This window comes from Galleria mellonella, unplaced genomic scaffold (assembly GCF_026898425.1).
Source record: "Galleria mellonella isolate WM207_F2 unplaced genomic scaffold, CSIRO_AGI_GalMel_v1 utg1267, whole genome shotgun sequence".
NCBI lineage: Eukaryota > Metazoa > Arthropoda > Insecta > Lepidoptera > Pyralidae > Galleria > Galleria mellonella.
Genome location: NW_026441987.1, coordinates 1,476,451 through 1,495,632, shown reverse-complemented (window position 1 = coordinate 1,495,632; position 19,182 = coordinate 1,476,451). Strand labels below are relative to the sequence as shown.

The 19,182-nt window shown below is 32.6% G+C and overlaps 1 protein-coding gene across 1 annotated transcript; it reads right to left on the bottom strand.

Annotated features, from left to right (window-relative positions):
- Window positions 1–1,739: 1,739 nt before the first annotated feature.
- On the bottom strand, window positions 1,740–16,300 carry LOC113517615 (UDP-glycosyltransferase UGT5-like). Its single transcript, XM_052900989.1, is given in 8 exon segments — window positions 1,740–2,017; window positions 3,027–3,246; window positions 4,044–4,263; window positions 4,665–4,884; window positions 9,076–9,270; window positions 10,017–10,209; window positions 12,316–12,406; window positions 15,983–16,300. Coding segments are annotated over 8 exon segments (1,548 nt in total). The 5' UTR covers window positions 16,124–16,300; the 3' UTR covers window positions 1,740–1,749.
- Between the last annotated feature and the right edge of the window lie 2,882 nt (window positions 16,301–19,182).

Sequence of the window (19,182 nt, the reverse complement as noted above, 5' to 3'; positions counted from 1 at the left end):
TGCAATCGACTTTTGTACAAAGTCTCCCTCTGGTAAAACAGTATTCTCAGAACGATGATCTAACTAATAAACTGAATATGAACAATATTTAAGAATAGTTTACCTAGATTGCAATTCTCGTGTTTAGTGATAAACAACAAAAGATGCAATAAGATCAATAATAATAATAATAATAATAATAATAATATAATTTATTTGCTGAAAAACACGGTATACAGATGTTAGCAATAATATGTTAGGAACAGGCGTGCTTTGCCAAAACAATGGCATGCAAAATTTTAATATTTATGGTAACTTCTTTTCTACTAAATACTACTACTACTAATACTATTAACAAAATATTATTTCATGTGCTTAAAAGTACGAATTATTCTTTAGTCCAACAAGTCCTTAATTGACTTAACATTTGTCCAAAAGCCATTTGTAAAACAGTGTGTCTCAAATTTTGTCAGTGTTTTTATATTTATAAATCCGAATATATTATTTAAAAAGTTTATACCATATTATAACAATTTTTTTAGATAAATCAACAAAGATTCTGTTTAATACTAGTCTATTTGGATTTCTTCTATTTCGCATAATGTTCTTTGGCAGTAATAAAGACTTTTATATTTTTAAAATTAAAAATACAGTTTTATAAATATACATGCAATGCTATTGGAAGTATTTTATATTTTTTAAATAGTGGTCGGCAAGACTTCCATGGTGGAAGGCCGCAAAGAGCACGGATACATTTCTTCTGTACCAAGAAAGCCTTATTAATGTCTGTAGAATTACCCCATACTATTAAGTGTTTCGCAATTGTGAAACATATCCGTGATATGCCATCAGGCTTGTGTTTCTCATCAAGTAGTTTTATGGCTTAATCTTCTAAGGACATATACAAATTTATTTATTTTGTTACAGACCTTATCTATTTGGGCTTTCTAGTTGCAATTATAGTCCATTTTGACTCCAAGAAATGAGGTTTCATGAAGTGACTTGATGCTTGGGGTCGACCTCATTGCATGACGTAGCTCAAGACTTCATTCTTTATTTATAAAATTAAAATTTCAGTTTTATATTACAGTGAAATGTCCGTAATGAGTGAAATGTGAAGTGGTTTCTCTTAAAACATCTTCAAAGCTTTCCCGTGGTCGTCGATCTTTGTACAATCAAGTCGTTTGCTGGTAACTACTGTCACATTCCCCCCCCAACCGTGAAACAGTCATGTTTGCATGGCTGTGTTTCCAGCAGTTTGACAGGGTAAAGGTTGATATGATGACGATGAATCTAATTAGCTAATCTCTAGCTAATCTATACAATCAGGGGGAAAGGGATTGTTGGTATTGGGTATCATTTTTTATTTATTATATTAATTATTATTATATTTACATAAATATAACACCATTTATCTATATCATTTATTATTATTTTACAACATCGAGTTATTGCGGTAAATAGAACAACAAACAAAACAACGAGTTTGTATTCGTTATGTTATGTTCTGTTATGTCCATGCTACTGCTCATGTCTATAGGCGACGGTTACCACTTTCCATCAGGTGGACCGTCAGTTTGTTTGCCATTACAAGTTGTATAAAAAAATCGTTTTAATATATTGAGAGAATTTAAATTTCTTGAATAATCTAAGGATAAATTCCTTTAATGTGATTTTGACTATTATTATATATGGGGCGTTCATTTTTTTTTAATTTCATTTCATTGATATGAATTATTGTAATTAATAAAACAACAAACAAAACTTGCATTAATTTATTTTCTTTTTCAGATCAGATTTTTTTAATAATTTGAGGAGTTTGGTTAAAATTATTTTGACTATTACTATTATAGCTATGATGAGTGCGGCGAGATCTAGATAGAATTTTTGGTAGAAGGGTACGTCGAACGCTGGTGAGCGGAGGTGCGGTGCACCGTGGGTACGTACCACGTGTTCTACCCAATGCACTAGCTCTGCACCTGGGGAGATCGGTCTGTCATGGTGCACTACTGATAACTCCCTGACTTTCTCTCTATATCTGAAAGAGATAGAATATAGCGGGAAAATAATAATAATAGTCAATAAGGAAAATAGCAAGTAAGATATTTTTTAATCTGTATATTGAGTATGCATAGGCAGTATATAATGTATTAGTAATAAACTAGTAATAAAAATAATTAGAAATAGGTAATAATAATGTAAAAGATAAGTTTATATATAAGTGCATAAACAAATAAACAACAGAATAGTAAAGACAGACAGACAAACAAAAAAGAACCCAGCAAAATGTATTCCCTATATATATTCCCACCTATACCGTAGTCAGTAAATGTGTATTAAAATAGCAAACCTGGAAATTAATACCCGAACTTAATATAATAAAAAAAAATATATATATATGAAATCAGTCATTAAAATTTGATGAATTTTGGATATAAACACATGATTTAATATGATTTGTTGAGTATTGAGAAAATGTAAATTATTTGTTAATAATATCTATTGAAAAAAAGAACGCAAAAAATATAACATCGGACTTATTACTGATTAATTTTATTAGGTATTTAATAGGTAATCTATTCAATAGGATAAACATATTGAAAACCTAGTAGTAAATTCTTGAAAGAAATATATATTTACCAGAGGGATACTTTGTACGTAATATATATTGTGTTTCAAAAAATTTCGGTTTGAAGGGTGGGATATGGCGTGAATTTACAAGAAATAACACCTGAGTTCTCAGGAATGGCAACGCATGGGGGTATCATGGGCGAAACATTATATTGTTATGTCCATGATACTGTTATTCTATAGGCGACGGTTACCACTTTCCATCAGGTGGACCGTCAGCTTGTTTGCTGAATTGTATAAAAAAAAATATATATATATCAGAAAACTACAACAGTTACTGCTGGGTATTGATCTTTCCTTATAAGGGATGAAAATGACTCTAAGAACAGCATGATAGGTCGTTTTCCTTATGTTAGTTACATCTGGATTGTTCTCCTAGTAATCTCTTACTTAAAATGATTTAGCTATGTACTTACATAGGGTTTGTTAGTACTTCATCTATAGCTCTCTTTAAATCTTCTACAATATTACTACTTAGTGGAACATGTCTACCGAAACCTTTGTTCACTGCTCTATTAATGTTGACGTGTTGATCAGCAAAGAGGGGTATACCTATTAGTGGCACACCAAAATGTAAAGCCTCAGTTGTGGATAGTAAACCACCGTGTGTGATAAAAATAATGCAGTTTTGGTGAGCTGAAATATAATTTAAAAAATCGTTAGTGAAATCAGTAACAAGAATATGGTTAACAGTTGCGACAGGTATCTATAGACATGAATAGTAAGCACAAAGGGCATTATAGAATATTCTACGCGCGCTGTCAATACTGAGGTTTAAGGTATTTGTTTATTTATTTATTTAACTCTTTATTCCACCAAAATCATAAAAATAAACAATTCAACTGAAATACAGTAGCATGAAGTACAGATCAAAATATACATATAAAGGTACACAAGGTGGTTTTATCGCTACGGCAATCTCTTACAGACAGCCTTTGGTTAAAGGAGAACATATAGAAGTTACACAAGGTATTGTACCATATTGTCTCTCTATAGGACATAGATTGTTTTTAATCCCCTCTCATGGGTCCCTTTACTCTTTTATTCTTTATTTAAAAGTGGACATTATTTTTTTTTATCAATACGCTGACTTGGTATAATGTTTTATTTCAAATTATTCTTCTCTTGCATTGTGCTGCGGTTCTCCTATTATATTCAAATCTTAAGGGTGAGTAGAGTTTTTTACTGCGACATATTTGTTCCTTATTCTGTTATCACACGGACATTTATTGTATAATATTTTTTGATATATAGTTTAACACTTTGGCTTTGAGACCCAAATCTGTGCGAATTGGACTGTAAAGTATCTAGGATAGCTTTATCCATGTCTGAAATTTCTGTCAAAAAATGTTTAGATTTAAACGAAACAAACAAATACAAATATTTATACATTTGAACGTCTACCTCGATAAGGATTAATGAAATCAACTAACCTAGTATGCTTTGTTGCGGTGCCCATTCTAAAATGTGCACGTTTTTCGGTAAATCTGGTAGCACCTCTTCAAATTTCCATATCACTGTCTGCTTCAAAGTGCTAAACATTTTTAATAAGTCCCTTTTTATAACATCTGGAAAGGTTTTACTTTTCGCCATTGATCCTAGACTGAAGTATATGACGCCGTGTTTAGCATTGTCCATAATTTTTTGTAACTTCTGCAAAAAAAAGTTAATAGTCCTAAATGGTTCTGGAAGGCTTGCTTTTTATTACAAAAATGTGATATGAATTTTTTTTTTTTATTTGTTTTTGGGCCTCGTACATATAGGAGAAATAATACAGGACTAATACTAAGAGTAACATTAATAAACTATTTAAATAAAAAAACAAACAAACGTAAAAATAATATATGTGGCAACAAGGTCTAAGAGGTCATAACTTAGTCATGATATGCTCACTGACCTAATTGCATTCTCGTCTATAATCTTTCACTGGTCACCACATCAGCATAAACTATGTATATAATAGAGCAGGCGTGGCTACTATATCATACCTATAAATTTTTTTTTTAATGTTCACGTCTGGTATGATGATAATGATCAATGCAATCAATGATTACCTCAGGCAGTGGTTGAACTTCATCATCCATGTGGTAGCCTGCGATGGGCTTGTAATTTTGTGGTAGTCTCAAAGGCTTCCCTGATGATACATGAGAATTACCTAACATCAACACTCCGGTATGTTGCGCTTCATATAGCGATGGTAAAGTGCGACCGCGTTTTGCTGCAGCCGATTAGAAAGCTTTGGTAAAGATTTCACTATCAATATCATATAACCTCCTGGAATGGAAACAAAGTTTTAATAAATACATGAATGTTAAAAATGTTTAATGTAGAGTAATCTAATGTGGCCGTGTGGTCCCACCATAGAATAAACCATCCTATTCTATTCCGTGGGTTTCGTAAGAATCCACTAAGGGATGACGAGGGATAGGCAGCATATAGCATAGGATGTCCGTCTTAAAATATCTCCAAAGCCTGACAGCGATTGCCAACTCGCCTGTCAAGCGTGGTAACTATTTTTTTTGTACAACTTAGAATGGCAAACCAGCTGACGGTCCATCTGATGGAAAGTTACAACCGTCGCCTATAGACATGAGTAGTACCATGGACATAACAGAGTATATTGTTTCGCCCATGATACCCCCCATGCGTTGCCATTCCTGTGGACTCAGGTGTTATTTCTCTGTACCCTGTAAATTCACGCCATATCCCACCCTTCAAACCGAAACACAGCCATGTAAACACAACTGCTTCACGGTTGAAACACGAAGGGGACAGAGATACCCATGCAATCGATTTTTGTACAAAGTGTCCCTCTGGTAAGAGTGGTTAACTACTGGTAATCCTAAAAAATCCATGCAATCATTGTTTTGTTTGTAACATTATATATTTACAAATGACTTCAACAAAAGTTTTCGAGATTCAAACAATGATTTTCGAGTAAGTTGTAAATACTACGTACTACATTACCAGATGTTTCGTATACTACAAAATAGACGTATATAGTGAGTATTGTTTGTGTACATATATTAGTTATTGTAAACTAGTTATTTGCTCATCAAATAAAAGCATATGATACAATTGTCACAAAATTAGAACGAAAATAACAGAGAACTGTATGTAATAAAAGTAATAAAAGAGTTTAGAAAATCGATTCAGAATTGGCGATAAAATAACAACATATTTGCATAGAACTCAGATGAATTTATTTATTAATTGCCACCTGTGCTGTAAAAAAAAATGGTATGTGATCCTTAAGCTAAAATTAACAAGGTCTGATTAAATGTTCATTTCCTAAACTGATCCAAGAGAGTACAAGATACAGAAGAATAACACCTGAGTCCTCAGGAATAGCAACGCATAGGGGCAAACAAGTATACTCTATTATGTCTATGGTACTGCTCATGTCTATAGGCGACGGTTACCACTTTCCATCAGGTGGGCTGTCAGCTTGTTTGCCATTTTAAGTCGTATAAAAAAAATCGAAATTTTAGTGACTATTCAAGATATTTATGACTAGCCGTTTCCCGCGGCGTTGTCCGCTGTTAACTATGTAGTTCCCGTATATCATTCCCATTGGAACTGTTCATGAATCCGGTCTTATATTATATACTTAAATGATATTTATATACATATAAAAAAACGAAATGAAGCCCAAAAATTCGGAACTTCATATCATGGTAGGCCCCCTGATATCGAATATGACTTGTAAATTTTTTATCTATTTTTATCAGACGTGTGTTAAATGTCTTGATTTGTAAACAGACGTTCGAAGATAATCATTACATAATTGGTACGTCATATCAAATTTATAATGGAATTCTTAAAATGTTAGATATAAATTACATACTAGTATAAATTATACTAATATAATTTATACTAGTACGGAATATATATTTAACACTTTATCAGACTTATATAGTTATATAAGTCTGATAAATAAATAGATACGCATGAGTTGTAATTTTATATTTGTTTATTTGTAACAATTCTCTGTTCATAGAATTCACCAACATTTGAATTTAGAATCGATTTTAAAAAAATCAATTTTGATAATAAAAAATATCTTCCGTATATATTCTAGTAGTGCTTGATCGTCAACGTTTCGAAGTCAAATATATGCATGGCAGAAATTGTTACGCACAGTGCGGTTTCATAGGAGCTTCCTCCCACGAACACTCAGGTTGTAGAATGATCTTTCTGCCAAGGTTTCGCGAACACTCAGGTTGTGGAATGCTTTTCCTGCCAAGGTTTCCCTACAGACTACAGTATGGGATTCAAAAAGGGCGTATTATTGTGGACAGCCTGTCAACGTTTCCCTACAGACTACAGTATGGGACTCAAAAAGGGTGTATTAAAGTTTCTTAAGGGTCGGCAACGCGCGCGCGACAGTCCTGCGGGTCTACCATGAAATGAAATTCCGAAATTTTGGACTCTATTTCTATTTCGTGTTTTTGTTTATACCAAAATCGGATCAATAAATGGAGTTTAACATTTCGTTCGTTATACATCCTATCATAAAAGTCCGAAGGTACAATATTTTAACATTTTTAATATTTTCAAACGGCATGTATTATGTAATTTTAACGTTAAATTTGTGTTTCGTTTGGCTCCGAAATTTCGGAAAACATTTCATGGTAGGCCCTCTGGAGTTACAGACGTTCGTAGGCTATGATAAGCTCGTTTACATTCACACGGGCCGTATGCTTGTTTGCCACCAAAGTAGTTATGAAATAAATTGGTATGAATTAAAGCAAGGCTATCGTCGTTACTCAAATTAATTTGTTTTTTTATCAGTATTAATATTGACATACACATATTTTAATGTCGGTTAGATTTTTTTGGTTAGATAGATCGATAGATACTCTTTATTGTTTCCTCTAAAAGATTACAATAGTAAATTAATAACTTGGTTAGATTGAAGTTTATATGTCGGGATAGTTTAGGACACGTCACAGATTTTTTTATTTTATTTTTATTTATTAATAATTGTCTTTATTGAATAATAATTTATATTTAGTTAGATCTACTAGCCACCGAACTAGGCCAAGCTTGTATCTCAATGGATAGTTAAATGGATTCCTTTGACTTAAATATTTATAAAAGACGTTATAATGTCGAATATTAACACACTCAAATTTGCAATGTCCAAGATACTGACATTGATGCTCCTTTCCACTTTGGGTGTTGCTGGAAGAGAACTCTTTTAGAGTTAAGCTCGTCTTTGCACATTTGATTACCTCTGTCATATTTTTATTTATAATTAGTGTGTACAATAAAGTATTTAATTAAATAAATAAATACTTTTGGTGCAACATAGTTAAATGTGGGTAGCTTCATATTACCTCTCTTACAGTTACAATTATAGTTTACCCACCCAATTAATATATATATATATATATATATATATATATATATATATATATATATATATATATATATATATATATATATATAATTGGTTAGCCACTTTTCGTTGTAATTTTATAACTCAAAAACGGGCTTACCTATCCAAACCAAATGTTTAGGCTTTGTTCGGACTATTTAGTAGATGGTTTATGTGAAGTTTGCACAAAATCGGTCGAGCGGTTCTTCATTTATCACATTTTTTTTTGCAACAAATGAATTTAATAAATGGCGGATCATTTTATCAATGGGGATTTTTGTGTCCAATTCAATTTTTTTTTAAGATGGGGATTGTGCTGTCAAATTGAAACTTTTTTCAGTGTTGACAGTACAAGCATGTTGTTATGTCATTTATGCGGTCATTTGATTTTGGACGTGCTTCGATTAAAGCAAATTGTCAGCGATAATTATTGCTTTGTGTTTATATTTTTAAACATATTGTTCAAATCGGCTATTCCATTCAATAGATATTACGAATTTAATAATTCATAGAAATAGAAAAAATAACGCTGTCGCGTTATACATATTATTCGTACCTATTTTAGCGGTGCGGGAGAGGGGCAGATGGGGGTGGGCACATCTATGAAATAGGTAGCTAGGTAGGTACAGATAAAAATGTAAAATGTTGTAAAAATGTCCTCCGTGCGAAGCCGGGACGGGCCGCTAGTATGATATATAATTTGCTAGTCATCATAGCAACTACATTAAGTGTTGACTTACGACAAATAATATAATAATAATATATTATAATGAACTAATGTATGGAAGCAGAGACCAAGTATTGTTAAATATATTATTAGATTTACAATGCATGTATATATTGCCAATTCACTTACAACAATTTATTAGTACATTTATGTTTTTTTTGTCATTTTTACTTTTACCATCATCATTTCAGTCTTGTAATCTATCCACTGTTAGTTCTTCCCTAGTAGGTGCGGTCCTTCGCCTTTTACATCCATTTTTAAATATCGATTCGTTAGTCTAGTTAGTGTGACGTGATCTATTATGCTCTCCAATTTTTAACACGCTTAAAATAAATTATACATAAAGGAACCTTACCATCTTAAAATCTTCAAATGTATTAGAGTCCACAGTTCCTTTACTCGTTGTAAGAAATTAAATGGTGGGTCCTCCTGCGACAAGTGGTTTGAGGTGTAGGCAGGATTGGGATCTTCATCTATGAGAGACAGCACCATGCTGTGAGGGTCCATTGATGATGACCAGATCAACGGACTGTCGAATACAGTTGCAAATCTGTAATTAAATCGCGGAGTACTTAAATAAAATATATAGCTTAATAAAGTTTATTATAGTTAAAGTGCTGTATTATTTTTTTTATTTATTCTTTATAGCACAATACAATTTTGTACCAATCTTATCTGTATCTGTATCTGAAATTAGTAAAAATATCGGTCAAGATTCAGTAAAAGAATGCAGCTAGAATTGGAGCTTAGGGAAATTTTGTTTCAAAATGTTTTAAAATTGAATTTAAACAATCATCATCATCATATCAGCCGTTAACTGTCCACTGTTGAACATAAGCCTCCCCCTTGGAGGGTTTTGCCAGTAGTTGCCGTGCTTGGCAGGCAGATCCGCAGTAAGGCTTTGGCCATGTTTTGAGAGTGTGTGCGACCCATTTACGACACCCACGGAAAAGGAACGGGTGGTCTATTTTATGCCGGGATCATAAGGCATTTATTAAATAAATTAATTTGAAACAAATTAATGAATAATTGACGACAATTTGTTTTTCTAATAAAAATCGTAAAATATTTATATGCCTAAATAAATGGTATAGTAATAGGTGTATGTATATTTAAAAGGGAACGTAATCAAAATAAAGATCAAAAACAAATAAAGATCATAAGACAGTCTCCTGATGTGATTATCTTTATTTGTTACTCATTTATTTAGAGAGCATTTTTGAAATAAATTCAAGTACATTTTGTTACTATTCATATTACATAAGTTCTATTGAAAGAGACTAGACATTTTCTCACCCACAATAAAGTTCTGTATACAACCATTCCACAATAACAGCATCGAAATGTTCTTCGGTGTCATGTATGAACTTCTGTACATTGTCGCTGAATAACGTGTTATTCGCTGTATTTCTTACGAAACCAAATATTGCAATTTCATCTTTTAAGTCGATTTCTTTGTTGAATTGTTTCTTAAGATCCAAATCTTCTACTGCAAATTAAACAATCATTTATTTACGTAAACATGTATAGTTATAAACCGTAATAATAATAATAATAAATCTTTTATTTTCAGGTATATTTTCAGGTATATACCCAGGGTACAGAGGAATAACACCTGAGTCCTCAGGAATGGCAACGCATGGGGCGAAACAGTATATTCTGTTATGTCCATGGTACCGCTCATGTCTATAAACGACGGTTACCATTTTCCATCAGGTGGGCCGTCAGCTTGTTCACCATTCTAAGTTGTATAAAAAAAAAAAAAGTGTACAGCTATTATGATTTAAGTTTCCTTTTAATTAATTATTAATTATACAAACTATTGTTATTATTTTTAAAATACACATTAATTACAAATACACATTAATATTGTCGCATTGTATTTATTTATTAAAGTACTAATTATTGCGTAACTAATGAAATAAACTATTTCTAGATGGCGCAGCAAGAGAAAACAAATAACAGATTTTAAGTATGGACATATCTGTGAAAGTCGTATCTATGTATATTGATATAACGATTTTCGTTTCATGCCTCAACAAACAAACATGTAGACAGACAAAATTCCTTAAAAATTATTATTTTAATTTCTGTTGCTCTTATTAAGAACGCCTCATATATATTCTTTTAATATTTCCATGTAAAAACATCGTTTAGGTATAATTTTATTATATATATCTGTACTACGAGTATAATAAAATTGAATTGAAGGCGCTTATCCCTTGAACTATATTAGTCGGATTTGAAAAATCATTTTTTCATTTACATTCAATATCACGATACGACCACAAGCGCAGCCACGGGGTAGAGCTAGAATAGATATAGATTATTTTATTTTTATTATGTTTGAGGAATGTTGATGACTATAATAACTTAATAGTTAAATATATATGACAATAATAAGCCAATTAACAGCTATCAAATATAGTTAAAGAAAATTGATTGATCAGGTACAGTCTTGATAACTAATAATTTGGCATACATAAACTAAAGATTATTATAACTATGGAAATAATAATTTGCGACGGGTATTCTTTTATAATTGCTGCTACTATTAAATTATTTTTCTTTTATTTATTTATTTATTCTTTATTCTACACAAAAAATTACAAACAAATAATATACTACTACACTGGGTTGGCTGGAAGAGATCTCTTTCAGAGATAAGTTCTCCCTTGCTAACAAGTTGTTAAACTAATCGTATATATATATATATATATATATATATATATATATATATATATATATATATATATATATATATATATATATATATATATATATATATATATATATATATATATATATATATATATATATATATATATATATATAAAAATATACAACAGGCGAGCTTACTCTCTAAGAGTTCTCTTCCAGCAAATTCTGAGTGGAAAGGAGCATTAATTACCAGCGGGCAGTGTACGTAGAATAATAGGAGGAAAGAGTACAGTTGTTTCTATTAAGAAATAATAAATATGTTGACATATCATCATTATCATCTTCCTACTCTTATCCCAATCATTTGGGGTCGGCGTAATATGATTTTATCCAAAAAGATTTGGATTTTAGTTTTATGACCGGCCGCTTGCCTGACGTTAACCCTCTTTGGGAATGCATTTGTTGGTGGTATCCGCCATCTACGGTATGGTGGAAAGGATTGAGGAAAAAAGGAAGGGAACGTTAAAAATGCGTAAAGGAAATTGGTGAATGAGAGGAATAAGGGACTTATGTGGCAAAGGAAAGGGGGGGGGGGACACTGCAGTTGTGGAAAGGACTGGGACACTGCAGCGGCTCGGGAGGCCGCATATCCGTATGCCGTTATTCTAGAATCGGACAGATTTATAGAGAAGAACACCCCTGACATATGTATATAACTCTATATATATATAATTAATAGTATCTTTTTTTTATGCAACTTACAATGGCAAACAAGAAAATAAATAAATACAAAATACATATATACATAAATATAAAATATCTCTTCACATACAAAATACGTACATATACATACATAGACATAATAAGTTTATGAGGACAGAAGATGCTCTTTTAATCTGCTCTTGAATTATAAAATTCTGTTAATTTTACTTACAGAACGTAAACAGCTCTATGTTACTTGATACATCAATCTGTCGCAGATTCTTGTGTGGATTTTTTATGGGCATAGCAGTTATATATGTGACCTGAAAACCATAACCAATCTTTATATAAGAATAGTCTACTTGTAAAGTAAGTAAGTAATTTATACACTTCTGTCAATCGTGATTCTTCTGCTACATATGTCATGTTTTTTTTTTTAAATGGATGGTAATGGAATGGTAACTCCGTCTGCGCTATCGATATACTCTGGCGGGGCACCAGTGAGGGATGATAGGCGAGAATGAAAAGGCAGGTCAGTTAGTCCATCGTGATGAATACATCTGGAATTCAGCACGATGGTTTCCAGCGGGAACCACGTGGTGGTCGACCTGACAGGGTACATTGCTAGCATGGGACTGGTAGTCCGCATTACTAATAATCCCTTTCCCCCAATCTGCTGTGCTTGCATGGCTGTGATTCGGTTTCAATGGTGGGATATAACAGTGAGATTACTAGGTATGAGGGTACAAAATCTTAGTTTTGGGGGAACGGATTGTTAATAATGAAGACTGAGGACTTCATTATCACGCAGGTCAACCTCCACGTGGTCTCCCCTGGAAACTATCTTGCTGAGGACTAGGTTTATTCATCACGATGGGTTGGCTGAGCTGTCTTTTTTTCTCACCTATCATCACTCACTGGTGCTCCACCAGTGTATAGTGATGGTGCAGGCGGAGTTAAAATTCCATTATCACCCATTAAAAAGAAAAACACTTTAGTGCTAAAAGATGGCAACGCATATCAGATACCATGAGTGTCACAGTTTATTGATCTTTACGGTGCTGTTCACGTCTTTAGGTGACAATTTCTACTATACCTATTTGGATACCAATTTTGTTTGTTACTCTAATTAGTATCAGAAATGATACGTATTTATTAAGTAAAATGGAAAGAAAATAATACAATGTGTCACCAGCTTAGATTTTGTTCCAAATTTCCAAACTTTTTTTTGTTCACCAGAAAAAGGAAGACAATAAAAAAAGGTAAACTTGATATAAATCTTATATTATTTAGTAATAGAATACTTTTTGACGCTGTATGCTCCCGGCATAGAATGGGCCACCCCTTCCTTTCCCGTAGGTGTCGTAAGACGCGACTAAGACAACTTAATGGTTGAGGGATGGATAGCAGCATCCCTAATAAAACATCAGCAATGCCTAACTACGCTTGACAAACTCACCTGTTAAGCATGCCAACTATTGGCAAAACCGGGGGGTTTAAGGGGTTATGGGGAAGGCTTTCAGCAGTGGACTGTTAACAACTAATGTCCTGATGATGATAATGAATCTTCTTGTAAAGACCCCAGTCTAGCAGTGGGTCATTTATGTAATTCCTTGGTATTGTTTTCTAACATTAAGAAAGGGATGTAAACGACTTTTGAAACTTAACTAATGCTAAATATGGTGTTACTTTTATGGAATATTTTGAAGACAGATTGTTCAAGTGTTGTGACAATTGCTTATGTAAATTGATAGGTACACAATCATACAGTGACGTAAATAATAGATAAATGTATGTAATCAAGATCTATTTGATGATAGCAACAATGAAACATGCCACGACCGTGTGGTCTCATATTTCTGTTTTTGTTTACAATTTGAATGTATGAAAACTCTTTATTGCTCCTTCAAAGAATGATACAGATTATAAAGATTATATTATACGCACACAAATAAAATGAATAATATTTTTTTTATGCACCTTAAAATGGCAAACAAGCTGACGGGTCACCTGACAGTAGTAAGTGTCGCTTACAGATATGAGCAGTTCATGGACATAATAGAGTGTACTGTTTCGCACATGATACTCCCCATGCGTTGCCATTTCTGAGGACTCAGTTGTTATTCCTTTGTACCCTATAAACCGAAACTCAGTCGTGCAAACATAATTGCTTCACGGTAGAATACGAATGGGACAGAGGTACCCAAGCAAACGACTTTTGTACAAAGATTACCTCTGGTAAATTTCATAAAAGCAAGATAAAAAGGCAACAATGTACGGCGTTATCGCTAAATAGCGATCTCTTCCAGGCAATCTCAAGATAGACAGGAATAATTAAAATTGTGTTTGGTCAAAGTGTAACAAAAAAATAATAAAACTATTATAAAAAAGTTGCCCTTTTTTAGTTAGTTAAAAGGGGTTAAAGATAAATTTAAACGCAAATAATATAATTAATAATATACTATATAATTTATATATTTGTATGTTTTAATGGATTGGAAATGTTTTGGTAAGTGACATATTTTGTATTATCTTTTATTATATAAAAAATCAATGTTTCTTTTTCACAAGAATATTGTGTAATAATCACAACATACATGCGTTTATGAAAATGGCGATGTTTCGTAGACACATTAGATTGAAAATGTATGAATTTAAAACGCAAAATCAGTTACGAAAAAAAAAGAAATTTTGCTTTAGAACAGTTCAGTTTTTTTGCTCCGTTAAGAACGACAGATGCTTCAAACGTTAAAATTTAACATGGAATTAATATTAGAGTAAACATTATATATAGCAAATCCGAGCATAATTGTCAAAAAATGAAGGCAAAATTAATTAATTTATTCTTTATTGACAACATTACAAAAAAAAAAATCTGCAACAAAAGGCGAGCCTAATGCTTGCATGCATGCATTCTCTTGCAGTCAACTTTTGGCAAAACAGAAATGTAATTATAGTCAAGCGGTTAAAAATTGAAAATTGTTGTAGAAAAATAGTTACACATATGTATTCATACTGGCTTACAATTATGTAATGAATAATTGGCGGTTTATTTCGTATAAGTAAAAGATAATTACTTATTAACCCATATATCAACGTACAGCTAATATCGCTGTGTTTAGAATTTTAAAATTTTGCATATAGATTTCTTACATAGTATAGATGAACAATACGAAAGAAAATTCTTCCGTATATTTCATCATTCCATCACTTTAGCGGTTGAAATCTTGTATAGAATTTCGTAACTTTAAAAGTTAGACACGGGAAATTTAGATATAATTTTTTTTTATACAATTTAGAATGGCAATCAAGCCGACGGCCCATCTGAGTTATTTGGTTGAAAACAAAAATTAATATATTTATTGGGTTTTAGATAATTCATCCCTGAAGGGGTGAAACGGGAGATTTTGGCTTGTATGGGAGCGAGTGAATCCGAGGGAAAAAGCTAGTAGTATAATACAGTTAGAAAAAATCTTGTTAACTTATTTGAATTTTTTTATATTAACTATAAAATTAACACAGTTTTGATATATATTTAATGTATTTTTTTTATATCACGGAGGCGGTAAATAGGGATACAGCCTGTCTGATTATGATAATAAATTATTAGTATATTAACTGTCTGTTGCTGAACTTAGGATTTCCCCATAAGCAGGGTTTGGCCAGTAGTTGCCACGCTTGGCAGGCAAATTGGCAATCGCAGTTAGGCTTTACAGATCTTTTAGGAGGGACGCTGCTGCTTGTCCCTCGCCCTCCCTTAATCATCTCTTACGACACGGGAAAGGAAGAGGTGGCCTTTTCTATGCCGGGATCACACGGCCATGTGATGATTACCCACTTATAAAAATAGACTTTAAAATTAAAAGTAAGAAATATTTAGTATTAAGAATTGTACATACCTCATGTCCAGCTTTGAGCAAGTGCCTGACATATCCATTCCCAAGAATTGTATGACTTTTGCCCGGGTAAGGGAATACTACAAGTATTTTGTATGCACACACGTAACTCAGTAACGAAAACAAAATAAGGGTCCTAAACATTTTTTTTTATATCAACAATTTATTTATTTTCTTTGATCTTATTAAATTGATCACAGTCACTGTTGGCTAACGTGGTCAAATGTTTGTGTATAACGCGTTGTCCGACCGTGTCGTCTGATTATTATTTGTTGAAACACACTAATATAACATTACTGTGAATAAAAACGATAAAGAGCATCGGAATTGAGATACGAATGCTTTATATAGGTAGTAGCTACTTATGGTAGCTTACGTATTAATTTTTATCCGCGACGTGCCTCGCGTTGACTGTTTTTTTATTCAACTTAGAATGGCAAACAAGCAATCGACCCACCTGATGGAAAGTGGTAATAAAAATTATGTTAAAATTTATAATCTAAAATGTTATAATATGAAAATATTAGATTAATTATATATATATATATATATATATATATATATATATATAAAAGTGTTAGTTTACCGAATAAACACAGTTTTTATTTTGTAAATAATTATTATTTATATGCTTTTGTACACTCAATTTTAATATACATTTAATACATCAATATATCAATTATATATATATATATATATATATATATATATATATATATATATATATATATATAATGGATTTAGTTATATTCTTCAAAATGGTTAATGAGCACTCTGGGCGCTGCGTATTGAGTAAAACAATTGTTTACTCTTTTAAAGGTGAGACTAGGTAGGTCAATCTGGTGAGGAATATTGCTAGCAATTAAGACTTTTATTACCAACGATCTTTTTTCCACTAATATATATATATATATATATATATATATATATATATATATATATATATATATATATATATTAAAGATATATACAACAGGTTACAATCAATAACATTATAGACATTTAGACATTATATAAAGATAATAGTTTGAACTAGATTGAGACCCAGACAGGTGTACACACAGCATGGTTAAAGCAGTCGGCAAACAATGTTAAATTATAAAGTTACATAAAGAAAGCATATGAATGTGGTAAATAACAATGAAGTACATACAAATAATAAAAATACATAAAAATATGGACATGTCAAAGAGACTAGATGGCTGATTGTAAAATGCTTTTGAAGGTGTTTAGACGTGAGTTGAAGATATTAATTTGATGACATTTAGCTGAGAATTCATTAAAAGAACAACACATACGGATAAGCGGGTTATAATACGATGTATTGTTATAAACGCAGAGTGCAAATGTTTTAGAACTCCGTGTTATAGTTTTTATATTGAAGGTCAAAGCAGAGACTAGATAAGCCGAGTGAATATGATAATGAACTATTTTGTGTAAAGTAAGTAAGTCGATCTGTTTTCGTCTGGTAGATAAGAGAATCACATTAAATTTTTCTAGTCTTTTTTCATAACTTGATAGAATACGCCCATATCCACTACGATAACTTAGAATTTTTTTAGAATTTTCGCTGAACAGATTCAATTCTATCGGAATGGCATTTATAGCAAGGTGACAGAACCGTATTCAAGAATACTTCGTACCAGAGCATTAAACAAAAGAATAAGGCTTTGAGGATTCTTAAAATCAACCATGACCCTAGCAATAAAACCAAGAAGTTTAAACGACTTCGTAATCAATGTACTATAATGCTCTTTAAATGATAACTTTTCATCAAACTCTATGCCAAGATCTCTGACCACCATCCTTCTAGTAATAAACTGACCGTCAAGATCGTAATTGTAAACTAGTTTGTTCTTTTTATTTGTAAATGAGATCACGAAACATTTTGATACATTGAGATACATGTAGTTCTCTCTATACCATTTCTGTATAACATATAAGTCGGTTTGCAAAAATGGACAGTCAATTATTATTATTAATTTAGAGGTAGTAGCGTCCCCCATAAAATATCATCAAAAGACTAACTGTGGTTGTAAACCTATTTGGCAAGCGTGGCGATTATTAAAAAAGCTCCCAATGGTAAATATGAGGAAGAAATGGTGATACCACTATTTCTGAATAAGGTAGCGGTCATGGTAACGGAGGAGCAGGAGCTGCTAAGAATCACCGGCAGAGATTCCGCTATTACCAAAAACAACTGGACTCGGCAACATACAATGCTCGTATTTTGAGAACCAATGAGAAAGTTGTGGAGCTGGAAGAAGAGGTGGACACTAGAATTACACTAAGATACACTAGGATTTGTTATTGAGGACAGAAGGGGAAAAATGTTAGGACACTTGATACGACACGACGAACTTATGAACATTATAATAGAAGGTAAGATAGAAGGAAGAAGGGGGAGGGGGAGACCGAGACATAGTTACATCAGGCAGATCAAGGAAGGAGTTGGTGTCGTGTCGTATCAAGAGGTGAAGAGACTCGCTGAAAATCGTAGTGAGTGGCAAGAGCTCCACCGACAAGAGCGCAGCTCTTAAATGGATAGATAGACACTAGGATTATCTGAAGTCCGAAGACAGAGGGAGGATTCCATGATCCTTGAATTCGGCAACGCGTTCTACCATTGTGAGGACGAACATCCGGCCCATGGGGTTATCGGTTTTATCGTCCATATGGAAATCAATCGATCTAGTCCATCAAACCGTTATCAGTCAGAAACTTATAGTAAGCATGACTAGCTTCAAGTTACTTGAATATATCATGAGTACAAATTACTTGAATACACTACCTATGTGATTATCAAAATACCCATGTATTACAAGAATTGAATTGGCATTTACAGTCAGAACAATCTGTATCTGTATTTCTATACTAATATTATAAACAAGTTTTATGAGTTTATATATGTTTTTTTTTTACAACACAGGGGGCAAACGAGCATGCGGCTCACCTGATGGTAAGTGACTACCGCCGCCCATGATCACCCACAACACCAGCGGTATTGCAGATGTGCTGCCGGCCTTTTAAAAAGGAACATACTCTTTTCTTGAAGGTTATGCTGTCGTATCGGTTGGGAAATACTGCTGCAGGAAGTTGATTCCAAAGAATGGTTGTGCGTGGAAGAAAGTGCCTTGAAAAACGCACGGTGGAAGACTGCCACTCGTCCAGATGATTGGGATGAAACTTTTTTTGTGGCGGGT